At 38.9% G+C, this 21644-nt stretch overlaps 2 protein-coding genes across 6 annotated transcripts in view; one reads left to right on the top strand and one right to left on the bottom strand.

Annotated features, from left to right (window-relative positions):
- fybb (FYN binding protein b) overlaps positions 1–4075 on the top strand; it is a 31911-nt gene extending 27836 nt beyond the window's left edge. For all 5 annotated transcript variants that reach the window (XM_046867869.1, XM_046867870.1, XM_046867867.1 and 2 more), the window contains 4 exons: positions 1324–1477; positions 1565–1598; positions 1691–1722; positions 3574–4075. In XM_046867869.1, the coding sequence (XP_046723825.1) occupies positions 1324–1477; positions 1565–1598; positions 1691–1722; positions 3574–3599 (246 nt within the window). In that variant the 3' untranslated portion in view covers positions 3600–4075. The remainder of the gene's footprint in view (positions 1–1323; positions 1478–1564; positions 1599–1690; positions 1723–3573) is intronic.
- A 4566-nt stretch (positions 4076–8641) lies between these two features.
- The window catches only part of mfhas1 (multifunctional ROCO family signaling regulator 1), a 31040-nt gene continuing 18037 nt past the window's right edge, over positions 8642–21644 (bottom strand). Inside the window, exons 2-3 of the mRNA XM_046867849.1 lie at positions 12001–12383; positions 8642–11223 (exon numbers count right to left, since the gene is read on the bottom strand). Coding sequence (XP_046723805.1) covers positions 12253–12383 — 131 coding nt within the window. The 3' untranslated portion in view covers positions 8642–11223; positions 12001–12252. The remainder of the gene's footprint in view (positions 11224–12000; positions 12384–21644) is intronic.

Below are 21644 nucleotides of genomic sequence, written 5' to 3'. Positions count from 1 at the left end.
TCATTACACAGCTTTTCCCTGCAACCTGGTCCTTTAGGCTCAAATCATTCCTTGGACCAGTTCTACAGTGAAAGTGGTCTGAAGTTTCTTCAATTTTAGTTCCTACCTGCATCTAGGTCCCATTTACAGCTGTGAGACAATCTAGTTTCTGTTAGCCTCACAATATAAACACTCATTTCCTCACATGCCACTGTTTTGTTTTCTATCTCGAAATAGCATACAGACAAACCACAAAACACACAGAGAAACATGCTACAGAGATACTACAAAGCTTCTCTTTTCTAAAGATGTTGCTGCAGCTGAAAACCTTTACAAAAAGCTTTACCTCTGATTGCTACAAAATGCTGACATTAAACAAATATTGCAAAAATGTCTCCTTACAAAAAACCTTACCATAGCTATGTTTAAACGTTATGTGGATCATACAAGTCTCTTAAAACATACTTTGCAATCAAAACATATGACATGATGACATAACATTATGACAGTTGAGATGAATAACATTGATAATCTCTTCATCATGGCACCTGTTAGTGGGGAGATATACATTATAAACAGCAAGTGAATATTTTGTCCTCAAAGTTGATTTAATAGAAGAAGGAAAAATGGGCAAGTGTAAGTATTTAAGCCGAATTGTGATGGCTAGACGACTGGGTCAGAGCATCTCCAAAATCTGCAGCTCTTGTGGGGTGTTTCTGGTCTGCAGTTGTCAGTATCTATCAAACATGGTCCACTCTTGTTGCTAAAGGACCACAAATCTCCATAAGCACAAACCAAACGCTAGTGGTAAATATTCACAGAAGAGTAGAGGTTATCGCAGCAAATATACTTTCTTTCGGCTTCTCCCATTAGGGGTCGCCACAGCGAACCATCTGCATGTTTGATTTGGCACATGTTTTTACGCTGGATGCCCTTCCTAACGCAACCCTCCCCATTTATCCGGGCTTGGGACTGGCACTAAGGCTTGTGCAACCCTAATGGCTGGGGTTGGTTCCCTGACTGGGGATCGAACCCGGGCTGCAGCAGTGAGCGCCGCATCCGAACCACTAGACCACCAGGGAAGAGGTTATCGCAGCAAATGGGATGTTTAAAAACACATACAAATCTTTAGGTGTCTATAAACGTATAGTGTTCGTAGAATCTTTTTACTATAAACTCAGCTGTTATAGAAAACAAACAAATCACTTCTGATAGAATTCCTCAGCACTGTGGTATTAATAAATGCGGGTCAATGGAAGACATGGTGTGTGATTTTAATGTCACTTTGTTTTTATAAGTATGCTCAGTACTAAGTACTGACATCTGCACATGTATTGTTTCCAGTTTGATGGTGAGATCCAGGTTATGTATCAAGTGACTATAATCAACAATAAGAAAGGCAGTGGAAAGGATTTGACAGTGCAGGCCGGCGAAATCCTAGACGTCATCAGCAACTCGGACAATGACAAACTAATCTGCAGGAACAAGGATGGAAAATGTGAGTGAGCCACTTTTTAATGACCATCTCCCAACAAAAGAATGAATAAAATAAAGTAACCCTGTATACTGTATATTCTGTTTTCAGTCGGATATGTCCCAAACAGTAACATTCAGACTGAGTGAGTTGTGCTTCAAAGCATTTTTTTTAAATAAAAAAATAAATGTGTTTCTGTCAACGCACTGAAAATTATTTGTTTCTTCTGTTCTATAGAGATAATGACATCTATGATGACGTCGGTGATGGTATGTGCCCCGGATTGATTATTTTTTGTCTATCACATAAAAAGTCACGCCATAATGTTAGGCTGCTTTTTATGCTCATATAAACAAGGTGCATGTGCAAATGCAGTCACCATAACTAGAATATTACATTTCCATTTAGTTTTATCCAGAGGCAACTTTGGCAAAGAACAAATCCCTAAAACAATATCAGAAAGATTCTTCGAGAAGAACCAAACTAAGGAAACACACCTTAATCTGAGTGACATTAAATAGCGCGCTTCTAAATCATTTCCTTTTATCTTTAGTCAAAATGTGCAATTGTGTAATCAGAAAATGTATTATAGAGAGAACTCTCAACTGTGGAAACTGCAGTATAAAGCCATTTTTATGGATTCTATGTGGTTCAGCAGATGACTATCCTGCTAGATGTCATTTCCTATTACATTATGTCATCAAAAGTATGTGGACACTTGATCATTACATCTACTATTATATCACTATGTGTGCTATAACAATAAGATTTCCTTTCACTGGAATTAAAAGGCCAAACATATTCCAGCATAACAATCCTGACCTTAACACCACTGAATACTTTTGGCGAACTAGAACTCTGACTGAACCCCAGGCCTCTTTAGTGAATGGGATGCTTACCAAACACTGGAGTGTGCTGGTGTTTTGGAAAAGAAAGCCATGTGTGAAAGCAGCCTTAAACACACCTGCCCAGTTAAATCAACCCCTATTTAAGCACCTAGATAAAAGCACCAAGATAGAAACTCTACAGTACATCCTTTTAATGGGCTGCAATCAGTGTTCCAAACGTAAACGTATTTGTACCGGTTTTTTTTGGTACAGGGCTTTCGGTTCGCTACACATGTGTACTGAATGCAATCCTTTTTATGTGTGAAACACAGGTATAATCTGAGTCTCCTCAGAAACGTATAAAGTGGCAGACCGGAAGTTTGTTTAGTCTCTGCCTGGCACTTTGTGCATTTTTTTCAACTTCAAAACATACACAACAATGATAGAGGTATTAAAAAAGATACTAGAGTTAATGAGCGTCACCTTGGTTACTCACTCCGTACCGGAAATACGATTTACTTTGCATATGCATGAACACGTTAAAGAATAAAAAAGCGCTAGCCACTAACCAGGAATTGGCTAGTGGCTAACGCTAGCACTATACATTCAAGATTTTTTTTTATTTGTCACAAACGTAGTTTATGCGGGATTCAACTCTCAGTGTAATGAAAAGTTGAAAAAGAAGAACAAATAAATTTTGAATCCATAATGCCAGGAAGTGACTAGCGGCTAACGCTCTTGATTCTTAGCGTTTTAATGTTCAGCTTCAAGAATTTTTCTTAAAAGGAGAAAATCCTTTATTAAATGTAAAACACGCACTTGCAAACACATCTGTATTACTCAAATGGGTTCTAACAAATGTCAACTATTGAATTCTTTCCATTTATTTAATACTTTTTATTTGAATATAAATATATATATATATATATATATATATATATATATATATATATATATATATATATATATATATATATATATATATTTATGAAAATATTAGTTTATATATTTATCCATCCAAGTAGGCATTTTATATAAAATCGTTTCATGAATGTAAACTGTTTAAATGTTGATCACAAATAATAATAACTGCTAAACAGCTATTACATGTTTATGTCAAAGCTGCTTCTATCATTTTTCTTTGCTTAACATTACAATGATCATTTATAAATGTTCTACTATTTATGAGTTTTCTTTAGTCCATAAAATATAATTGTGTGTGTTCATGATTTGACTAATTAGGTCACACAGAATAAAATACAACTCACTTGTTGCCTAATTTTCCCTTTCCAGATTGCATCTATGACAACGACAACTGATTTGAAGATCGCCAGCCTCCTGATGGTGGACCTCAGCCCTGTTTAAATGCCCCTTCTGACATTTTATCTGGAGTCAATCCAGTCATGTGACTCAAAGCCAGCAGGAGCTCCATTTCATCAGTGTACAGGAACAATGTACACAGCATCCCTTTTCTATATGTACCTGATCAGCTGAAACGTTTGATGTCCTGTCTGTTGGACTACAAAATTATTTCAAGGCTGCATTGTGCACACTTCATTTGCCTGATTTTTTTTCTTGGTGGTAAAGTATTTACAGATAACAAGGAAACCCAGTGTGCTACTATTTCTTTTCTTTTGGTCAAAAAAATAATAATTATAATAAACATATGCAGCTGTAGAACATTTGTACCACTTTATTTATGTAAGAGGCAGTATTTTGTCTTTTTTTTCTGCTGTTATATTGTCAGGGTTTCTTTTGTAATCTTAAGTTTAATAAAGAATTCCATTAAAAGTTATTATTAAAATTTGCATGAAATAAATTGTGTTCCCAGTGCAGGTGGTATGGTCTGCGAAAGTGGGATTTTTCTCACTCAATGGTCATTAACCCTATTATTTCTAATGCAAATAACTGACTTGATGTGTAATGACATACACTGGTGATCAAAATTAGAGATAAATGTATACACAATTGAACAATTCTGAAATAATGTCATCTTCACTGCTCAACAGTTGAAGGAGTTTTTGTCCTGTCTATACCATGCTACCAGAACACCTTTTCCACAAAATAACTAAGGCATTTAAAAAAAAACATTATTTTGCAAAAAACACACTGATCAAAATTAGAGAACACTTTTAGATACCTCCCAGTTATTGGTGTTAATCTGGCACCTGGTGCTAATTTCCTTGATTATCTGTCAACCCCTATTAACAGCCTAACTTCCAGTTTCACTGACTCTGCAAGATGGTGGGCCGTTCTAAAGTGACTGAAAGCCTCCGGCAGCAGGTTGTCCAGATGAAGGCCGAAGGGATGACCCTATCAGCCATAGCAAGACAAGTTGGTTGTTCCAAATCTGTGATTTCAAGAATATTGAATCTTTACAACATCATTCAAGTCCGCCAAGAAGGCTGGTCATCCACAGAAGACAAATACAAGAGAGGACAGGATACTGCGGAGGATCTCAATGGGCAATCGTTTCCACACTGCAGCTGGAATTGCTCACCATTTCAGCGCTGAATAGGGTAAGGATCTGTCTCGTCATACAGTGTCTTGACGGTTAAGAGCATTTGGACTAAAAGCCCACTCTGCAGTGACCAAACCTTTCATTAGCAGAAAAAATCAAAAGGTTAGACTAAGCTTTGCTGAGGAGCATGTTGTGTGGACAGAGGAGAACTGGTCCAAATTTCACTTCAGTGATGAAAGCAAGTTTAATTTATTTGGGTCCGATGGGAAACTATGTTTGGCGACAAACTGGAGAAAAATTGAACCCAAAGTGTGTAAAGAGGTCAGTGAAAGTGGAGGAGGAAGTGTCATGGTTCGGGGCATGTTTTCTGCAGCAGGAGCCTCTTATACAGCTACATGGCGAGTGAATGCAAATGTTTATCAGAACCTTCTTCAACAACATATGGTTCCTTCCATGCGTTCATCACCCAATCAGCCCGCAGTGTTCATGCAGGACAACGCTCCATGTCACACAGCAAAACGAGTAAAGCAGTTCCTTGAAACTGAAAACATTGAAATAATGACATGAGTCCTGATCTCAACCCAATAGAGAACCTCTGGAAAATCCTTGGTGACAAAGTTATGGCCAAGAAACCCACTACAGTCACCGAACTGTGGAGGAGACTGGAAGAAGAGTGGACCAAAATAACACCAGAGCAGTGTGAGAGACTAGTGCTGTCCTGTGGCCGCAGATGTGCTGAAGTCATTCAGAGCAGAGGCCTGTACACTTCCTAATAATTGCTGACTGTTGTAACGTTCAGAAAATTTTGTTGTAATCTTTTTTCTTGCTACAGTCATTGTTCTCTAATTTTTTTTCAGTGTGTTTTCTGCAAAATAATGTTTTTTTTTAAATGCCTTAGTTATTTTGTGGAAAAGGTGTTCTGGTAGCATGGTATAGACAGGACAAAAACTCCTTCAACTGTTGAGCCGTGAATATGACATTATTTCAGAATTGTTCAATTGTTTATAAATTGTTCTCTAATTTTGATCTCCAGTGTATAATATAGTTTCATGTACGTTTAAACATTGAGATTAAAGTTCTAATCAATCAGGTTGGGGGATTTTAATGTTTTCAAGTGGTTTTAAATATTTTTGTGGTCAAAGCAAAACATCTCCTGATATACAGTGGTGTGAAAAAGTGATTCCTGATTTATTTTTTTTGCATGTTTGTCACACTTTAATGTTTCAGATCATCAAACTAATTTAAATATTAGTAAAAGATAACACAAGTGAACACAACATGCAGTTTTTATATGAAGGTTTTTATTATTGAGGGAAAACAAAATCCAAAACTACATGGCCCTGTGTGAAAAAGAGTTTGCCCCCCTGTTAAAACTGTGGTTTATCACACCTAAGTTTAATTTCCACACCCAGGCCTGATTACAGCCACACCGGTTCGCAATCAAGAAATCTCTTAAAGAGGACCTGCCTGACAAAGTGAAGTAGACCAAAAGATCCTCCAAAGCTAGACATCATGCTGAGATTCAAAGAAATTTAGAAACAAATGAGAAAGTATTTGTGATTTATCAAGTTATAAAGCCATTTCTAAAGCTTTGGGACTCCAGCGAACCACAGTGAGAGCCATTATTCACAAATGGCAAAAATATGGAACAGTGGAGAACCATCCCAGAAGTGGCCGGCCCACCAAAACTACCCCAACAGCACAGCAACGACTAATCCCAGAGGTCACAAACGACCCCACAACAACATCCAAAGAACTGCAGGCCTCATTTGCCACAGTTAAGTTCAGTGACTTATGACCCCATGACTCCATTAAAAGAAAAACAAAAATGGTCTGCATGGCAGAGATCCAAGACGAAAACCGCTGCTGAGCAAAAAGAACATAAAGGCTCATCTCAGTTTTCCCAGAAAACATCTTGATGATCCCCAAGACTTTCGGGAAAATATTTTGTGGACTGGCGAGACAAAAGTTAAACTTTTTGGGAAGGTGTGTGTCCCATTAAGTCTGGTGTATTACGTCTTCAGAAAAAGAGCATTATAGCAACAGTAAAATATGGTGGTGGTAGTGTTAATAGTCTGAGGCTGTTTTGCTACTTCAGGACCTGGAAGACTTGCTGTGATAAATGGAACCATGAATTCTGCTGTTAACCAAAAAAATCCTGAAAGAGAATGTCCGGACACCTGTACATGACCTCAAGCTGAAGTGAACTTGGGTTCTGCAGCAGAACAATGATCCAAAACACACCAGCATGTCCACCTCTAAATGGCTGAAGAAAAACAAAATGAAGACTTTGGAGTGGTCTAGTCAAAGTCCTGACCGGAATCCTATTGAGATGCTGTGGCATGACCCTAAAAAGGCAGTTCATGCTCAAAAACCCTCCAATGTGGCTGAATTACAACAATTCTGTATAGATGAGTGACCAAAATCCCTCCACAGCGCTGTAACAGACTCATTGCAAGTTATCACAAACGCTTGATTGCAGTTGTTGCTGCTCCGGGTGGCCCAACCAGTTATTAGATTTAGGGGCAAACACTTTTTCACACAGGGCCAGGTACTTCATTTAAAAAAATGTTGTGTTCACTTGTGTTATCTTTTACTAATATTTAAAATAGTTTGATGATCTGAAACATTAAATTGTGACAATCATGCAAAAAAATAAGAAATCAGGAAGGGGCAAACACTTTTTTACACCACTGTACATGTAATGAGAAAAGACAAAGAAACTCATTGCCATTTATACAATTTGAAGCAGATCAGTCAACACTGGCATTAATGAGTGTCTAGTTTATTCAAAGATACCACTGTAGGTACAATAGAAAATTCACTCTGCCAATCATAATCGCTACAGTATCAAATGCATGTCTTTCAGCTTTGTCTTAGTTAAGAGTCAAGAACACTTCTGGTTATTTTACCTGCCACTTTAGTATTAAACATTTAAGTGCCAACACAAATGATAGACCGAGTAAGAATACAGACTGAATATCACCTGGTGTGTGATATTACTGTTCTCCATGCCGAGTGAAATGATATTTATTCGAATTATAATTCGCAAAAAAAATCTTCTGATCAGGAAATATTTAGTATCTGTTGAACTGAAAATAACTTTTTTCAGTTTTGCATGAGCGGAAAAGCTAAACAAGCGATGAAACTCTGGTCTCAAACAAGTTGAGCTCAGTCCCAGATGTGCCAGCTATGGCAAGCTGAAGTGTAATGTAAACCACATGTACAAATTTAACGATATTTAGAATGTGTGTCAAAAGTGCAACCATTGCCTGTATGACATTTAACCTACAAGTTCAAAGTGGCTCAGCTGAGAGCTCTGCTCAGAGGTTTGGTTTTATCGAGGGTGAACTGTGGTCGTGTGGTAACAGACAGATTCACGGTGTATGAGTTGCTATAGTTTCTATTCCCATACTTGTCTAAAATAACACAATTTTAGAATGTAGCTCTTATCCAATAACGCATATTTACTTAAATGTTATAGGTGGAACTAGTATCTTTCTAGTTTCCAGTAGAATTCCAATTTTAAACCTTAAAGTCACATATATCTGCCTCTATTACATTCCAGTGTGCACTTGCACACTAAAACTCATTTAGTTCATGCTTATAGATGGAAAAAAGTCCCACCGCACCCTAAACCACATCATGGTTTGATTGAGATTGATTTTTAATGTTATGTGTGTGTTGCAGCTGTTAATGCTCAACGGGTCAGAAATGTTTTGGCAGCAAAAGGGGGACCATTAGGCAGGTGGTCCAAATGTTATGCCTGGTCTGTGTGTATCTATATAGTTCTTAATAATGTAAAAGGCATTTTGTTTCCTGATGCCATTTCCATTTAAAAGGCTGTGAAGCATAAAAAGTATGATTAAAACAAACAAACAAAAAACAAGTTAAGCCATATAAAATTGAATATTTGTATTTGGTGCTTTTGACAGATCACCGTGCTCCTAACTCAGAAAGTGTGTTTGTCCCCACGCTGAGCCCACAGTAGCCATGCACAGTGTGCAGCAAAACCATACGAGTTTGGTGACGACATACAAAAATAAAAGTATTATATACAAAAAATGTTTATCAACATACATATACATATCACAGGTTCTGTCCTTTTCCAGAAGAACAATGATGCGATATTTAAAAAAGGATGTGAATGAGCAGTCTTTCTTTTTTCCACATCATTATGGTTTGTACAAAGTGTCCTTGCCTGGCTTGTGGCGATATCTTACAAACGTGTAAACGTGTGTAGGCTGTTCCTAATCCTTCAGCTCAGGCTTCGGTCAGCATTCCATGGATTTTTTATCCTCAAATTTTACAGGAACCAGGGATTTTTTTTTCTCATTGGAACCCATAGCTGTGTGATTGCAAAGGTATGGAGAAAATTTTGGATGTTCAGGATGTGACAAAAAAAAAAAACATCAGGTCAGTGCTTTTTTCTCCTCAGGAAGGTACCGTATTTTCTGACCGATTTCACAACAAAATTCATTTCCAGAATTCTAAATGAGCTTTATGATATTTGTGTTTGAGCATCACCATTAGACTTTGTTAACTGAATGCAACATTTAAGCAATATAAAGTAACATGAAAGACTTTCCTACCCATATATAGTGGAAAACATCTTGTAGATAGAATCTACAGAAAAATGCTCAGATATTGCGTGATGTTTTAAAATATAAAAAATAGTATAAAGTGCAGTAAACAGTACAGAAAAACAGTGCTTGTCAAAATTCTGGTAACATCGTGTTCAGTCAAACATGAAGGTGGAAGCTTAATGGTTTGGGGTTGTTTTGGAGCAGGAGGGGTTGAAGACTTTTTCTGGTTGAAAGGAATACAGAACCAGCGTTGCGACCATTCCATACTTCCATACTGTGGCTAATTGGAACCAACTTTACCATAAAAAGAAATAATGACTTGAAGCATAAGTCTAAGCTCTTTAAATGTTATTCAGAGAGCAAACATTTGGCCTGGGGCGGTATCAATCATGTCTGTCCAGTTATCTGACCTAATCCTATTGAAGTGCTCTGGGGCTAAACTGGACAGAAATATCCAACTATCGAGAGAAAACGCACTGGTCAGATGCTAAGAGTGTGTAAATCTCTTACTCATGCTAAGTGAGGAGTGTTAAAGTTTAACATCTGTACATTTATATATTTGTTTGGTCAAAATAAATCTTCATACCATTGAATGTTGCTTAAAGAAAAGGAACATGCATGTGTCTCTCATAAACAATACATACTAATTAACCTATAATATATACTGAAAAGTGCTTTATGTGATATGGTACATTCTTCCATTACTTAAAATGTAACAAAAACTGTTATACTGAGAGGAAAAGGAAGTTAAAACGCTATAATTATGCACAGTGGTGTGTTTAGAGTTTTGTTTTTTTTAACTACGTGGACAGAATTTGAGTAGCATCCAGAAAATACGGTACCTCTTCATAACCATTAGCACTGCCGGCGATTGTGAGCGAGCAGCTTGGGATAAATTTGTGTAAACATTTAAAGCTGGAAATGCAGAGAATGTGTGTTGTCAGGTTGTTTTGGTGTCTGAATGTAAAGCCTAGTACACTTGTGAAGAGAACGTACATTTGGTACTTTCTACAGAAATAAAACTCCTCTGAGCCTGTGGAGTTTGGTAGCTTTTCCTGCTTTGGTCCTGGTTTCTAGTTTAACCTGGATATCAGAATAAAACAAAGATGGCAGATACACTATATGGACCAAAGTATTGGAACACATGACATTTTCAACTCATATGTGGTTCTTCCCCAAATTTTTACCTCACAAATGTATAGGTTGTGGTAGCATTACATTTTGGGAAGAACTTAAATCACCTTAAATTGGTACCTGACTTTACTCACACCCTTGTGGCTGTATGAGACCAAAATCTCCACAATCACACCAAAATCTAGTGGAACATCCTCACAGAAGAGTGGAGGCTATTATAACTGCAATTGGAGACTAAATGTGAAATTGGAAGTAAAAAAAAAAAAGCACAAACAAATCTTACGGTCAGGTGTTCACAAACTTTTGTCCATAAACTGTATGTTTTACTGATTTCAAAGACTTTTCCGTCATTAATCTAAAATCTCCTACTGTGTATAAACATGCAGTGTGTGAAATGAAGCAGAAACTATTTTGATTGACGACATGTTTACATGCTACTATACTACCGCTGTAGCCAATTTCACTACAGCGCCACTATACAAATATATTATGTTGGATAACAGATTGTCCCAATCCTCCATCAACTCAGTCTGTGAACTCTTCGTTCAACAATTCGAGGAGCATACCCTTCTTCCTTCAACATGATATATGAACAAAGCTTGGCTTGTTTTGTTTTCTCTGATTCGTCCCTCTTTAGCAGTGACTGGATTAAACAGCAAGCTTCTCTCTACACGCATCCCATCCCAGGTCTAAGACTTCAGCTCCACAGATTCTAGCACTGTACATCCTTTCTTTGACCACCAGCAGCACAAGCTCTTTAACCTGTAAAAAAGAAAAAAAGAAAATAAGGACAGTCCTATTAAGATATTAGGTGAAAGAACTAGACAAAAATGGCAACATTTTCACCAACACATCACTATATAACCTGTGGTACTGAAATAGATGAATGAATTTAGAATTATTTTTACAAACTGCATTAATAATGAAACATTTAACGCTCAGGCTTGATACAAAACATAAGCAGCTTTTACATTTCTTGCTACTTCCACTATGATAATGCTCATCCCCGCTAGCTCCCCTGTGTGTTGGGAAAGTTAATGTGTAAGAAATGGACAATATAACAATACAGTGGTACCTCGACATATGAGTGCCCCAACATACGAGTTTTTTGAGATACGAGCGGTCACTCTGTCGATTTTTTGCTTTGATACGCGAGCAAAAACTTGAGATACGAGCTCGAGACGCCGCTGCTAGATGGCGAATCGAAGCCAGAAAGCGAAGATTGTGACGAAAATTTAGATAAGCAAAGAAGAAAAAGTAAAATGTTAAAGTTTAGGGATACGTAGTGTACAGGAGTAATAGTAAAAAACGAGTTTTCCCTCCGCCTCAGCTTATCGCCTCTACCACCCAGAGCTGTGATGTAAGCTCAACACTACTTGCAATATAAAGAAGGGGAGGAGCCACTGAATATACACTATATTATACAGAATGTCTCTGGATGCAGTAGCATTACATTTTCCCTTCAATTTGAACTTGGAAACTCAAAACTGTTCCAGCTGTACGGCGTTATTGTGGACTGCTTGATCCACAAATCTTTACCTGTTGCAGTGTGTGGGATTCTTCATGTCTTAATGGGTGCACGTGGCTGAAAAGGTGTGGCTCCTGTGGAATAACGTCCCATCGCATTGTCGTCATCTGAGCACGCATGAAGTATAGACAGGACAGGCACACATCTCACAATGATGTAGTGCCATCTATTGTTGTGTGTGTGTGTTACAGGAAAGACGGAAGTGTCGCAGGGGGTGTGAAGGTGTTTACAGTCACTGTGCTGTGCTGGAAGGGATGTTCGTGTTATTTGTGACAGGGGCTGATCAGAGTGGGTGAGGGAGGGTACACGAGGGCCACGTTGACGCACTCCGAGCCGTTCTTAGGACAGATGATCTCGGTCAAGCCTTCAGGTCGAGGCTGGCTCAGCAACTCTCCTGCAACAAAGAAACACAACACATTATTTAGTGATGAGAACACAATTCTAAATACACTATAGTGAAAAATGCTTAGTATGCTACTGATATACTAAACAAATTCTAGACAATAAAATTGCTTCCAACTTTGTAGCAAAAGACGAAATAAGGAAAAAATAGTCCTAATTCCAGGTGTCCGCATATTTTGGGCCATAGTGTATATAGGTGTTGGGATTTTTTTTTTTTTCACATTTTTTTTAATGATTGAAAATAGACATTTTTGTCTAATTGGTTATGGTTCATGAGCTTATAATATTTTGGTAAATCATCAAATTAATTCCATTATACTGTTGTTTAATCTCCGAGTGAACCAGAACCTCAAGCTTGTTTGTCATACACCCTCAGCCAGCTGGTTTGTGTTCATGTGCTCACTAGAGGGCAGCAGTAAGCTGTGCTGGAGCTGAGGGAGGATCCTAAATGATGGAGCTCTAAGGGTTACCAAAGAGAGCAAAACACAATGGGTCACACATTGAGTCATTGATTACCCACAGTATAAAAGCATGTCATTCAAAATTACTTCATCTACTTCAACATCATCATAATCATCATCTAGGGTTAGGGTCACGGCCAGATGTATCCCTCTACAACCACATTCTGTCCTTCAACTTTACTGGGTATATTTTATACCTATGATAACAGAAGTATGACAGTTTTCTTATAAGACACAATGTAAATCAGTCCACCAGAGGGCACAGTCACTGCACAAAATAACACAATGTGCTACTCCAGTTTAAGGTTCCCCCCCTTAGCAGAATTAGAGGATCCCTTAAAGCAGTGGTCCCCAACCCCTGAGCCGGTACCGGGCCGCACAGAAAGAACATACATAACTTACATTATTTCCGTTTTATTTATTATCTGATTCTGAACAATGTTTTATTTTGGAAAATTACCGGATTCTCTCCGCCACATCTTTCTATGACTCACTCTTGATGCATGTCATGATGCCTCGGTTACATGTCTTACCTACATCCGCTAGCTTCTCAAAGGGGCTGCTCCGTCCAGTAACACATAATACATTACCGGTAAAACAACACCGTGGATTCACGTTTATTATTATATTTAGAAAATACTCGTTTTTATGCCGATCGTTTCATTTTATTGTGTTGTATTAATCCATCACACCTTAAAGGCCGGTCCTTAAAAATACTGACATTAAACCGGTCCGTGGTGCAAAAAAAGGTTGGGGACCGCTGCCTTAGAGGATGCATGTGCATGGAAAACACTTGCAGAATAGTCCTTAAAAGTAGGTTCTGCTCAATTTGCTGTTTATGTTGAGAGCAGCCATGTTGATTTTTGAATTCCTTTGCAGAATTCTTGTTTGAAGGGTCTTTTTACATCATTTTATCCTAGAGGTTGAAAATGATGAGTTTAGACCTTCGGTTTTGTGCTTCAGAATATTTACAAATGCACGCAGGTCTGATCAAGAATGAAACGTCTGAAAATATGAACATGAACATCTTTGCTATTGTCTTATGGTGACTCCTACGAGTAATTCAGTGATGAGTGATTTCATCTTTACACAATCTTTACATCCAGTATTACTGTTAATCCCAATAAAAAAAAAACTAGATTCTTGTTCATGTGTGAAACAAAGAGCACTGCTTATGTGTGCTTGTGTGTTTGCATACAAATCATGGCATTAAGAACGCACGTAGAAAATGCCGACGCGGCGCCCCGCATTGTCAAGACAAGCTCTGTATTTATCAAAGCATATACAAAAAGCAATTTGGCACCGAATGGAACAGAAGGGCTTTAAAAAGCTGAAATAGTGCTCCGTCTCCTGGTCCACTCTGCACGCTTTCCTCCCGCTAATCAGTTCAGCGCAGCACTTAAGCCATTAGTCTTATTGATTTCCAGCTCTCTTGCTAAATGAAGGGTGGAACCAGCCTGGGTGAAGACATCTGAGCTAACAAAGCACAATGCCAACACGCAAGCATACACACATCTACGTGTTAGCCGAGCTCTGAGCTCAAGGCGATCAGAGCAGAAAACAAACATACCAACAAGGAGAGGATTGTCTGAGTGTTTCATTTTTGTTGGGATTTTTTTTTTATTTTACAAAAAAAAAAAATTTTCCCCACAGAAATAATAAACAAAAGCTGTCTTTACTTTTATAGCTAGCGTTGGATTCATTTTACTATTTAAAATAATATTTATGGAAACTAAAAGTCCTCGCAAAAACGGAGGAGAATTTTGAAAGAAACAAGCTGAGATTAACGACAGATTCAATGCCGAGCTGGAAATCGTAGGGCTTTGTGTCTCAGCCTGTATGATAGAGGTGTGGTCTTTGCGTCTGAGCGCTTATGAAACAGGCGCGACTTGTGTGTCTGTTAGCACTGGTAAATGAGGTGTCTCCTTGGCCCGTCAGTCCCAGTTAAGGAGCCATTTCCTCTACTGGTCCCAGTAAAAGAGATGTGGGATTTGTGCTCGACAGTAAATCAGGAAAATGTCCTCTGCCTCTCAGTCAGGTGAAGCAGGCATAGCCTTTGTGTCTGGCAGTGAAAGAAAAAAGGATGTGGCTTCTATGCCCATCAGTCTGACTAAGGCATGACATCATTGCTGTTCACCAGCTGTAAATAAGGTGTCCAGCAAGTGTCCAGTCCATAAGAGAAATATGGCTAAGTGAGTTTCCGATGAAAGCTTTTTAAATGGAGGCAGTGCTGTTTTACTTATGTACGTGTGATCAGTCCTAGTGAAGGAAGCAGGGCCTCAATGCCTGTCAGACTCAATGTAAAAAGCACATACTTCTTTTCTGTCAATATGAACAAAGGAGATGTAATTTCTGCAGGATTAAACAAGCACAGCCTTCACGCCTCTCAGTTCCAGATGAAGGTGTGGCCTCCTGCTCCACAAAAAAAACAATTTCTTCCAATTCAAACCATAATCCTACAAATCACACTGTATTTATACATATAGATCTAAGACTTGTATAATAACCCAGTCACGGACACCTTGAGTCATAATTTGCACTACAGACGTTTTCTCATGATTCCCAAGTTGAGTCATTCGGTGGATCTCGCCATATGAGCGGCCTCAGTTCTGCAGCACTCCATCCTTCCTTCACGAGTCACGGCACAGGAATGTGCCATTCATCCTCTCTTTCACAATAACGTTCCCAGGTACAACACGCTCGCATTCCAGTGCTGCGATTCGCTCAAGCTCGTCTGTTCCTCTGCCAGGTTCTCCGACTCGCTCTTTCCCCCCTCACACACTCTCAGAGGAGCAGTTTAAGAGCCTTAAAAGGAAACTTACTGTTTCTCTCTAATCTGCTGGAGAACAATTCTGTTCCTTTCCTCTTTCGTACGTTTCTTTCCGCCCTTAAAAAAATAAACCTAGAAAAACTAAAAAAAAAGTGTCTGTGCACTGTAGAGCAGGGAGACTGGGAAAGAGAGAGTTTCCTGTTCTAATGAATGGAATCACAAGATAAACTGTAAAGAAGAAGCCTCCTGACTGACTTTGTCGACCGGTTAGAGCCAGCAATATTAAAAAAATATATATATCATTTAAAGATTAATGCTCATTTATTACACACTGTTTGTCATATAATAAAAACAGCGATACCAAGTGACAAGTGATATAGTTTCAACTAAAGCCTTTTATACTGTATATATTATATTTATAATAGCTATGAATTCCTTGTTTGCAAATTTCAGCATGATGATTATAGGAATTTGTGATCACAAACTGGGTGCAACTCGAACACTCTCCGAAGCAGCTTTCTTCAAGCTGAGTAAATGAGCTCTGGAATGTCATCATATAAGACATTTTAAAATTAGTCTAGAGCTTAATATCTCAGTCTCATTAATAATCTCAGTTGAGTTGTGTGCAGAGTAAGACGCATCTGACTGACTATTATAAGCAGGAAGTTATGCATACTGGAAGTTAAATTCACCAACTGCATGCTGAGTAAGTAACAGAGCCGTGGCTCGACGCCAATGGCGGTCCTGTCGCCTGGCCCTTCTCACCCACTCGTCCTTTCATCCATATTAATGACTGCTAAGAGAGAGAGGCTTTGGCTTCTTCTTTTACTGCTTTCACTGGCCTGGTCATAGTGGCATGGCCTTAACCTCAAACCAGCAACCTGAGTGTGTATGTGTCAATACTTATGCACCCCCTCATGTGGTTAGGATTTGCCCCAACATGGTCCATCACTGACACATACCAAACTCAGCATCTAGGTCACAAAGCATTCTGTGTTAAGACTACGATACAATCTGTCTTCCAGCGATAAGTGACTTCCACATTCCCTCATACAGTATTATCTTCACACCAAAACATGCACGATATTTTTGTGATGGCTTGTGAGCCTTGAACCATTCTGCTCTAAAACAGACACACAATATAAATATACACCAACGTTAATCTCAAAAGATTAATTTAAAAGATCGTATTACGTTTGTTACTTTTAACTGAATACCGGCGAATGAACAATAAATCAGTAACGCTGCAGGACCTGTGGAAGATCACCAGCACACAGATTGTGAAACCTCGACGCGTTTGAACAGTGTATGACTCCTCTGCGTTGCTCTTCGCTGCTAATGCGCACAGTGTTTTTGCTGATGGTACATTAAAAGCTTCTAGAGCAGCTCTTTATTTCTTCTTCCTGTGTCTGTCCACAAGACGCATGCATTAAGAAGGATCTAAAAATAGATTCCACTGGAAAATAACTTGCAAAGGGATTCCAAACACTGATAGGTTTGAGTCATCATTAAAAAATTCCTGAACCTAGTTCAGATACATAACACTTGTGTTTTTGAGCAGCCAATCCCACATTTATAATATATATTTATATATAATTTATAATAAGCTTCTGGGGAGATGTTCCACTAGATTTTTGATGGTGGTTGTAAAGATTTGAGCTCATTCAACCACAGGGGTGTTAGTAAAGTCAGGTACTGATGTAGGGTGAGGAGTCCTGGGGCACAGTCTGCATTCCAATTCTTCCCAAAGGTGTTCAATAAGGTTGAAGTTATGGATCTATAGCATGCCGTGGAGATGCTGGAATAGGTTTGGGTCTGCTAGTTCAGGTGAAGGGAAAATTGAATGCTACCACATCCAAAGATATCGTACACAATTGTGTGCAGTTTGGGGGAAAACCCCACATAGCTGGAAAAGACAGGTGTCCCAATACTGGGTAAATGGTAAGCTCACTGGTAACCAAGCGCAGAGACATGGAAAATACTGATAGCAAGTTAAAATACAGCATCATATTTTACTCACACACACACACACACACACACACACTAAACAAAGAGTTGCTTTTTTAACTTGCAGTCAGCTACATTTTAGTTCTGTACAGCTGAATTCCGAATTGAAGTACTGCTGGTATGCGTCACCTCCTGTTTTAAAGGGTCAGAGGATGTGGATTGTGAAAACCGTCCAGAAAAAACATCCTCCTAAACTAAAAATATGGCCAGAATGTGTTCCTCGACTTCGCACACAGTTCTGCTGTAACCGCAATGCAACCGTAAATAAAAAACCCTGGGGGAGGGGTTTCGAAATCGATCCATCCCTATCTTAAAATCATATTTTCATAAAACACCACTTCTTTAAACACTATCTTGAAGCAAATTATTAAAGAGCATACACCTGGGGAAAGCTATTAAAGGAAACTAATCAATGTCAAGCAATATGAACAGCAGCGTATGTACTGTTACCGTTTACCGTTTTCCGTTTCTATTAGCACAGAAATTTTCACTTAATAAAAAAATATTTTCTCCAACTAGAGCGTCAGGTCCAGAACCAGTAACTTGCGTTTTAATATTTAATTTTGAATACGACGTCAAAGAGATCTGCCTCGAGGCCTTCGGAATCAACAGTGTGGGCGCCTGTAGCTTCAAATACATGGATATGAAACTGTTGCTTCAACCAATCAGACGTTGAGTTGGCAACACTGGGGCCATCTAGAAGGCTTACATATATACATATAATATATATATATATATATATTTGTGTAGACTTTATAGCTTTTTTGTTTTTCATTCCACAATAGTTGACAGAGGAAAAGAGATTGATTTGGTTGCAGATATACTTACAGGGACTTTTCCTATGGAATTTGCATAAAATCTGAAAAACGTTAATCCCCAGGGTTTCGGTGGTCGGAGAACTTTTTATGATGTTAATACTAATGTTTTAGCTAACGATTATGTATTCAGCTGGTGAAGCTGTGGCTACTGTGAAAGAAGACTGTTCGTTGTGTTTCTGTATAGTATTAATGGTTTATGGTTGGATTGAATCAGGTAGGACACCAATTGAGATGTGAAACGCAGGGCCTGTCACTGATCTGGAACAGTTCTGGAACAACATCTGGAAGACAAGTTCCTGCTTTTGTGTTTCTCTTTAAGACAAAAAAAACCAAACAATAAAAAAAACCAGCTTTTCATCATACAGAAAAAGTCTCCGGTCTCCTCTGGCCTGAAGACTTACCTGTCCTGAATTTCTTACATTTCTGCTACTAATGCACCATCACAGGAGACTCCTTTTATAAAGATTTCTATTGCTATATCCTTACAAAACAAGCTTCACTTCTGCTAGTGTGGCTGAACAAGCAAATCCCCACAGCCAGGCTACATATCCAGTGGAAACCTTCACAGAGGAATGGAGCTTATTAACTCGATATTAACTCTCCCGCTTCTCGAATAGTCACATAGTGGTGTAATGGTCAGGTGTCCACATCAGATATGGCAGCCCATATAGCCCAGGCCAAGAGAATAAATGACACCCTATAATCTTGCGATCTTTTTTACATCCTGCTACTGAGAATTTAATAGTCCACTGAAAATACATCCTAATCTTATAAACAAACAAAATAATTGTTAATGCAGCCGGTTACATTTTATTCCATTTTAAGAGAACATTCCTCAGCCATCCATAACGCCTCCGCTATCACGCAGCAGAGGTATAAACACATATTTCTGCAAAACTGTCTGGGTGGTAAAACAAACAGTGACACGAAGTTAAACGAGCGCCATGCTGCTGATTTTAACACTTTTTATTTCCAACATGAGAGGATGCTGAAGAGTGATGGAAGAGTAAACGCAAGAGGGAATAATGCTGCAATCAACTGTAATCGGAAATTGTTCAATCTAACCTCCAACAAGGAAATCAGGCAACAGTCGTTCAACTCAGAATTCTCATTTGGGAACACACTGAGCGGCCAAACAACATGTTACAAAGGTCAACAGCATGTCATTTCTTTTCCGTGCATCACCATGGTATTTCCCAGCAGCAGGCCATCAAGGTTAGCAAGGCCTTCTCTGCCGACCTAAACACTCAAATCACTGATTTATAGTTTCATTAATTTTGGTCAATGAATATGCATGACATGTTTCCCAATAGTCTATTCTCATTTCATCGCTTTTGTCTCGGAAGCGTTGCTGCAATGAGTGTCTGTATACTTTGGAGTTTCTATCCAATCGGACTTCATCTGTCGCATCACATGTTGCCGTTTTTAAAACGTGTCTGCCGTAAGGCCTTTAGAAAACAATCCGGGTGCCTGGTAGCGTAAAATGACAATAAAGCTGTTGCTTTAACCAATTAGATTTCCAGTTGGTGACACCGGGGCCATCTAGCAGGCGTCCAATAATGTCTGCATTTTCATGTCTTTTGATTGGATGGTTGGACACATTAGTCAAAGCTCGCAAACAGCTTCTGTAGCAAAACTGCTTTTTTTGGGGGGGATTAACATACAATACTTACAACTTACAATAGTAAGAATATGCAAACCTTAGACTGGTGAGAACTAGAGAGATCTGGAGGTCATTCTTGTGACAGGGAAATTGTGTGTGCCAAATTTAAGATGTCTTGCCGTCCCTCTGAACAGCAGCCGAGAGACCAAACATCTGCGGCTCAGTACACCGTTCAATTTAAGCTCTGATAAGAGTCTTCTAGGCACTTAAGTTGCCTACTGATTATTAAACCCTGAAGATAACCGAGAATTCCTCCTCCAGTGCTCTAATCCGCTTTGCCGGGTGAAAAGCCGAGTCGGAAGTCAATGCTGGAGGGAGGAGCATGTGGTGAATGAGTAGCTCTGTGTTTCTGGGTCTGAGACACAGCGGTTAACATCTGCCGCATTAATGAGCAAGAAGCACACAGCTCGCTAGCCATCTGTGTAATCAGGGACATCAGCTCGCATCAGCTCACACAGAGTCTGTCCCTGATTTCACTCTGTGATCATACAGCAGGGTCTTCACGCTGTCACTGCAACCCTGAGCCCAGCATTCACTAAACACCCTGCTGCAAGCTGCACTTTCAGCCTTACAAACACTGTCATTAGTGATGCAACTGTAGAGATGGGAGAGTCCATTAACCATCATGAGTTTGTACCCCTCTGCTTATAGAATAAGAATAATAAAGAAGACATTTGCGCTAAGAAATGAATTAGACTCAAAATATTTTATGTGTTAAATATATAAAGGAGATTCGCACAGGAGGCATTTCTTAAACTTCCTGGATATTTCAAGCAATTTCACTACGTTCTAAATAAAAACTTCTTTATAGAAACAAATTAGGCTTCACAAAGTACAGGTTTTGTCTATCCAAATAGACATAAATGCACACATGACCATTATTATTCCTAAGACATTTTTGGGCAACCAAAACAATCTTTCAATTCTATGTCAACTCTGCGAAAGAGCTCAATAGGTCCTTGACTGTAAGCAATAACAGACGATGTAATAGGTTCTCCATGTCGGATTATTTGATACAGATCTTATAACGAGGGTCATGCGACCGAAGAAGATTGCTTCGATCTGCTTACATCCTCAATTAGCGTAATAAACCCACAACATTCTTCATTGAGAGCTTGATATAATTAAGATATGTTTCTGTCCATTATTACTAACTAACACTGGAACTGAGTGTATACCTGGACATGTTCTTCCTGCAGGTCATCAGAGTTGAGCTCAAACCAGTAACACCAAACCCATTACACTTTTACAATTACACTGGTCTTTGATTGATGGATAGAATGAAATGAGTTTCTGAATGCCCATGTAGTGTATATGCAATATCCTCCACTATGCCACTTTTTAACTGCACACAATGTTTACATTAAGTGGTAGAGTGGTACTTAGTGGTTGAGGCTTTGGGTTACAGATCGGAAGGTCGGCGGTTCGAGCCGTGGGATCGCCAAGCGGTCACTTTTGAGCCCTTGAGCAAGGTCCTTAATCCTCTGTGCTCCAGGGGGTGCTGTACCATGGCTGACCCTGTGTTTTAAACCCA

Source organism: Silurus meridionalis, chromosome 15, assembly GCF_014805685.1.
Source record: "Silurus meridionalis isolate SWU-2019-XX chromosome 15, ASM1480568v1, whole genome shotgun sequence".
NCBI lineage: Eukaryota > Metazoa > Chordata > Actinopteri > Siluriformes > Siluridae > Silurus > Silurus meridionalis.
Note: the sequence above shows the minus strand (reverse complement) of the source record. Positions and strands in the feature narration are given on the sequence as shown.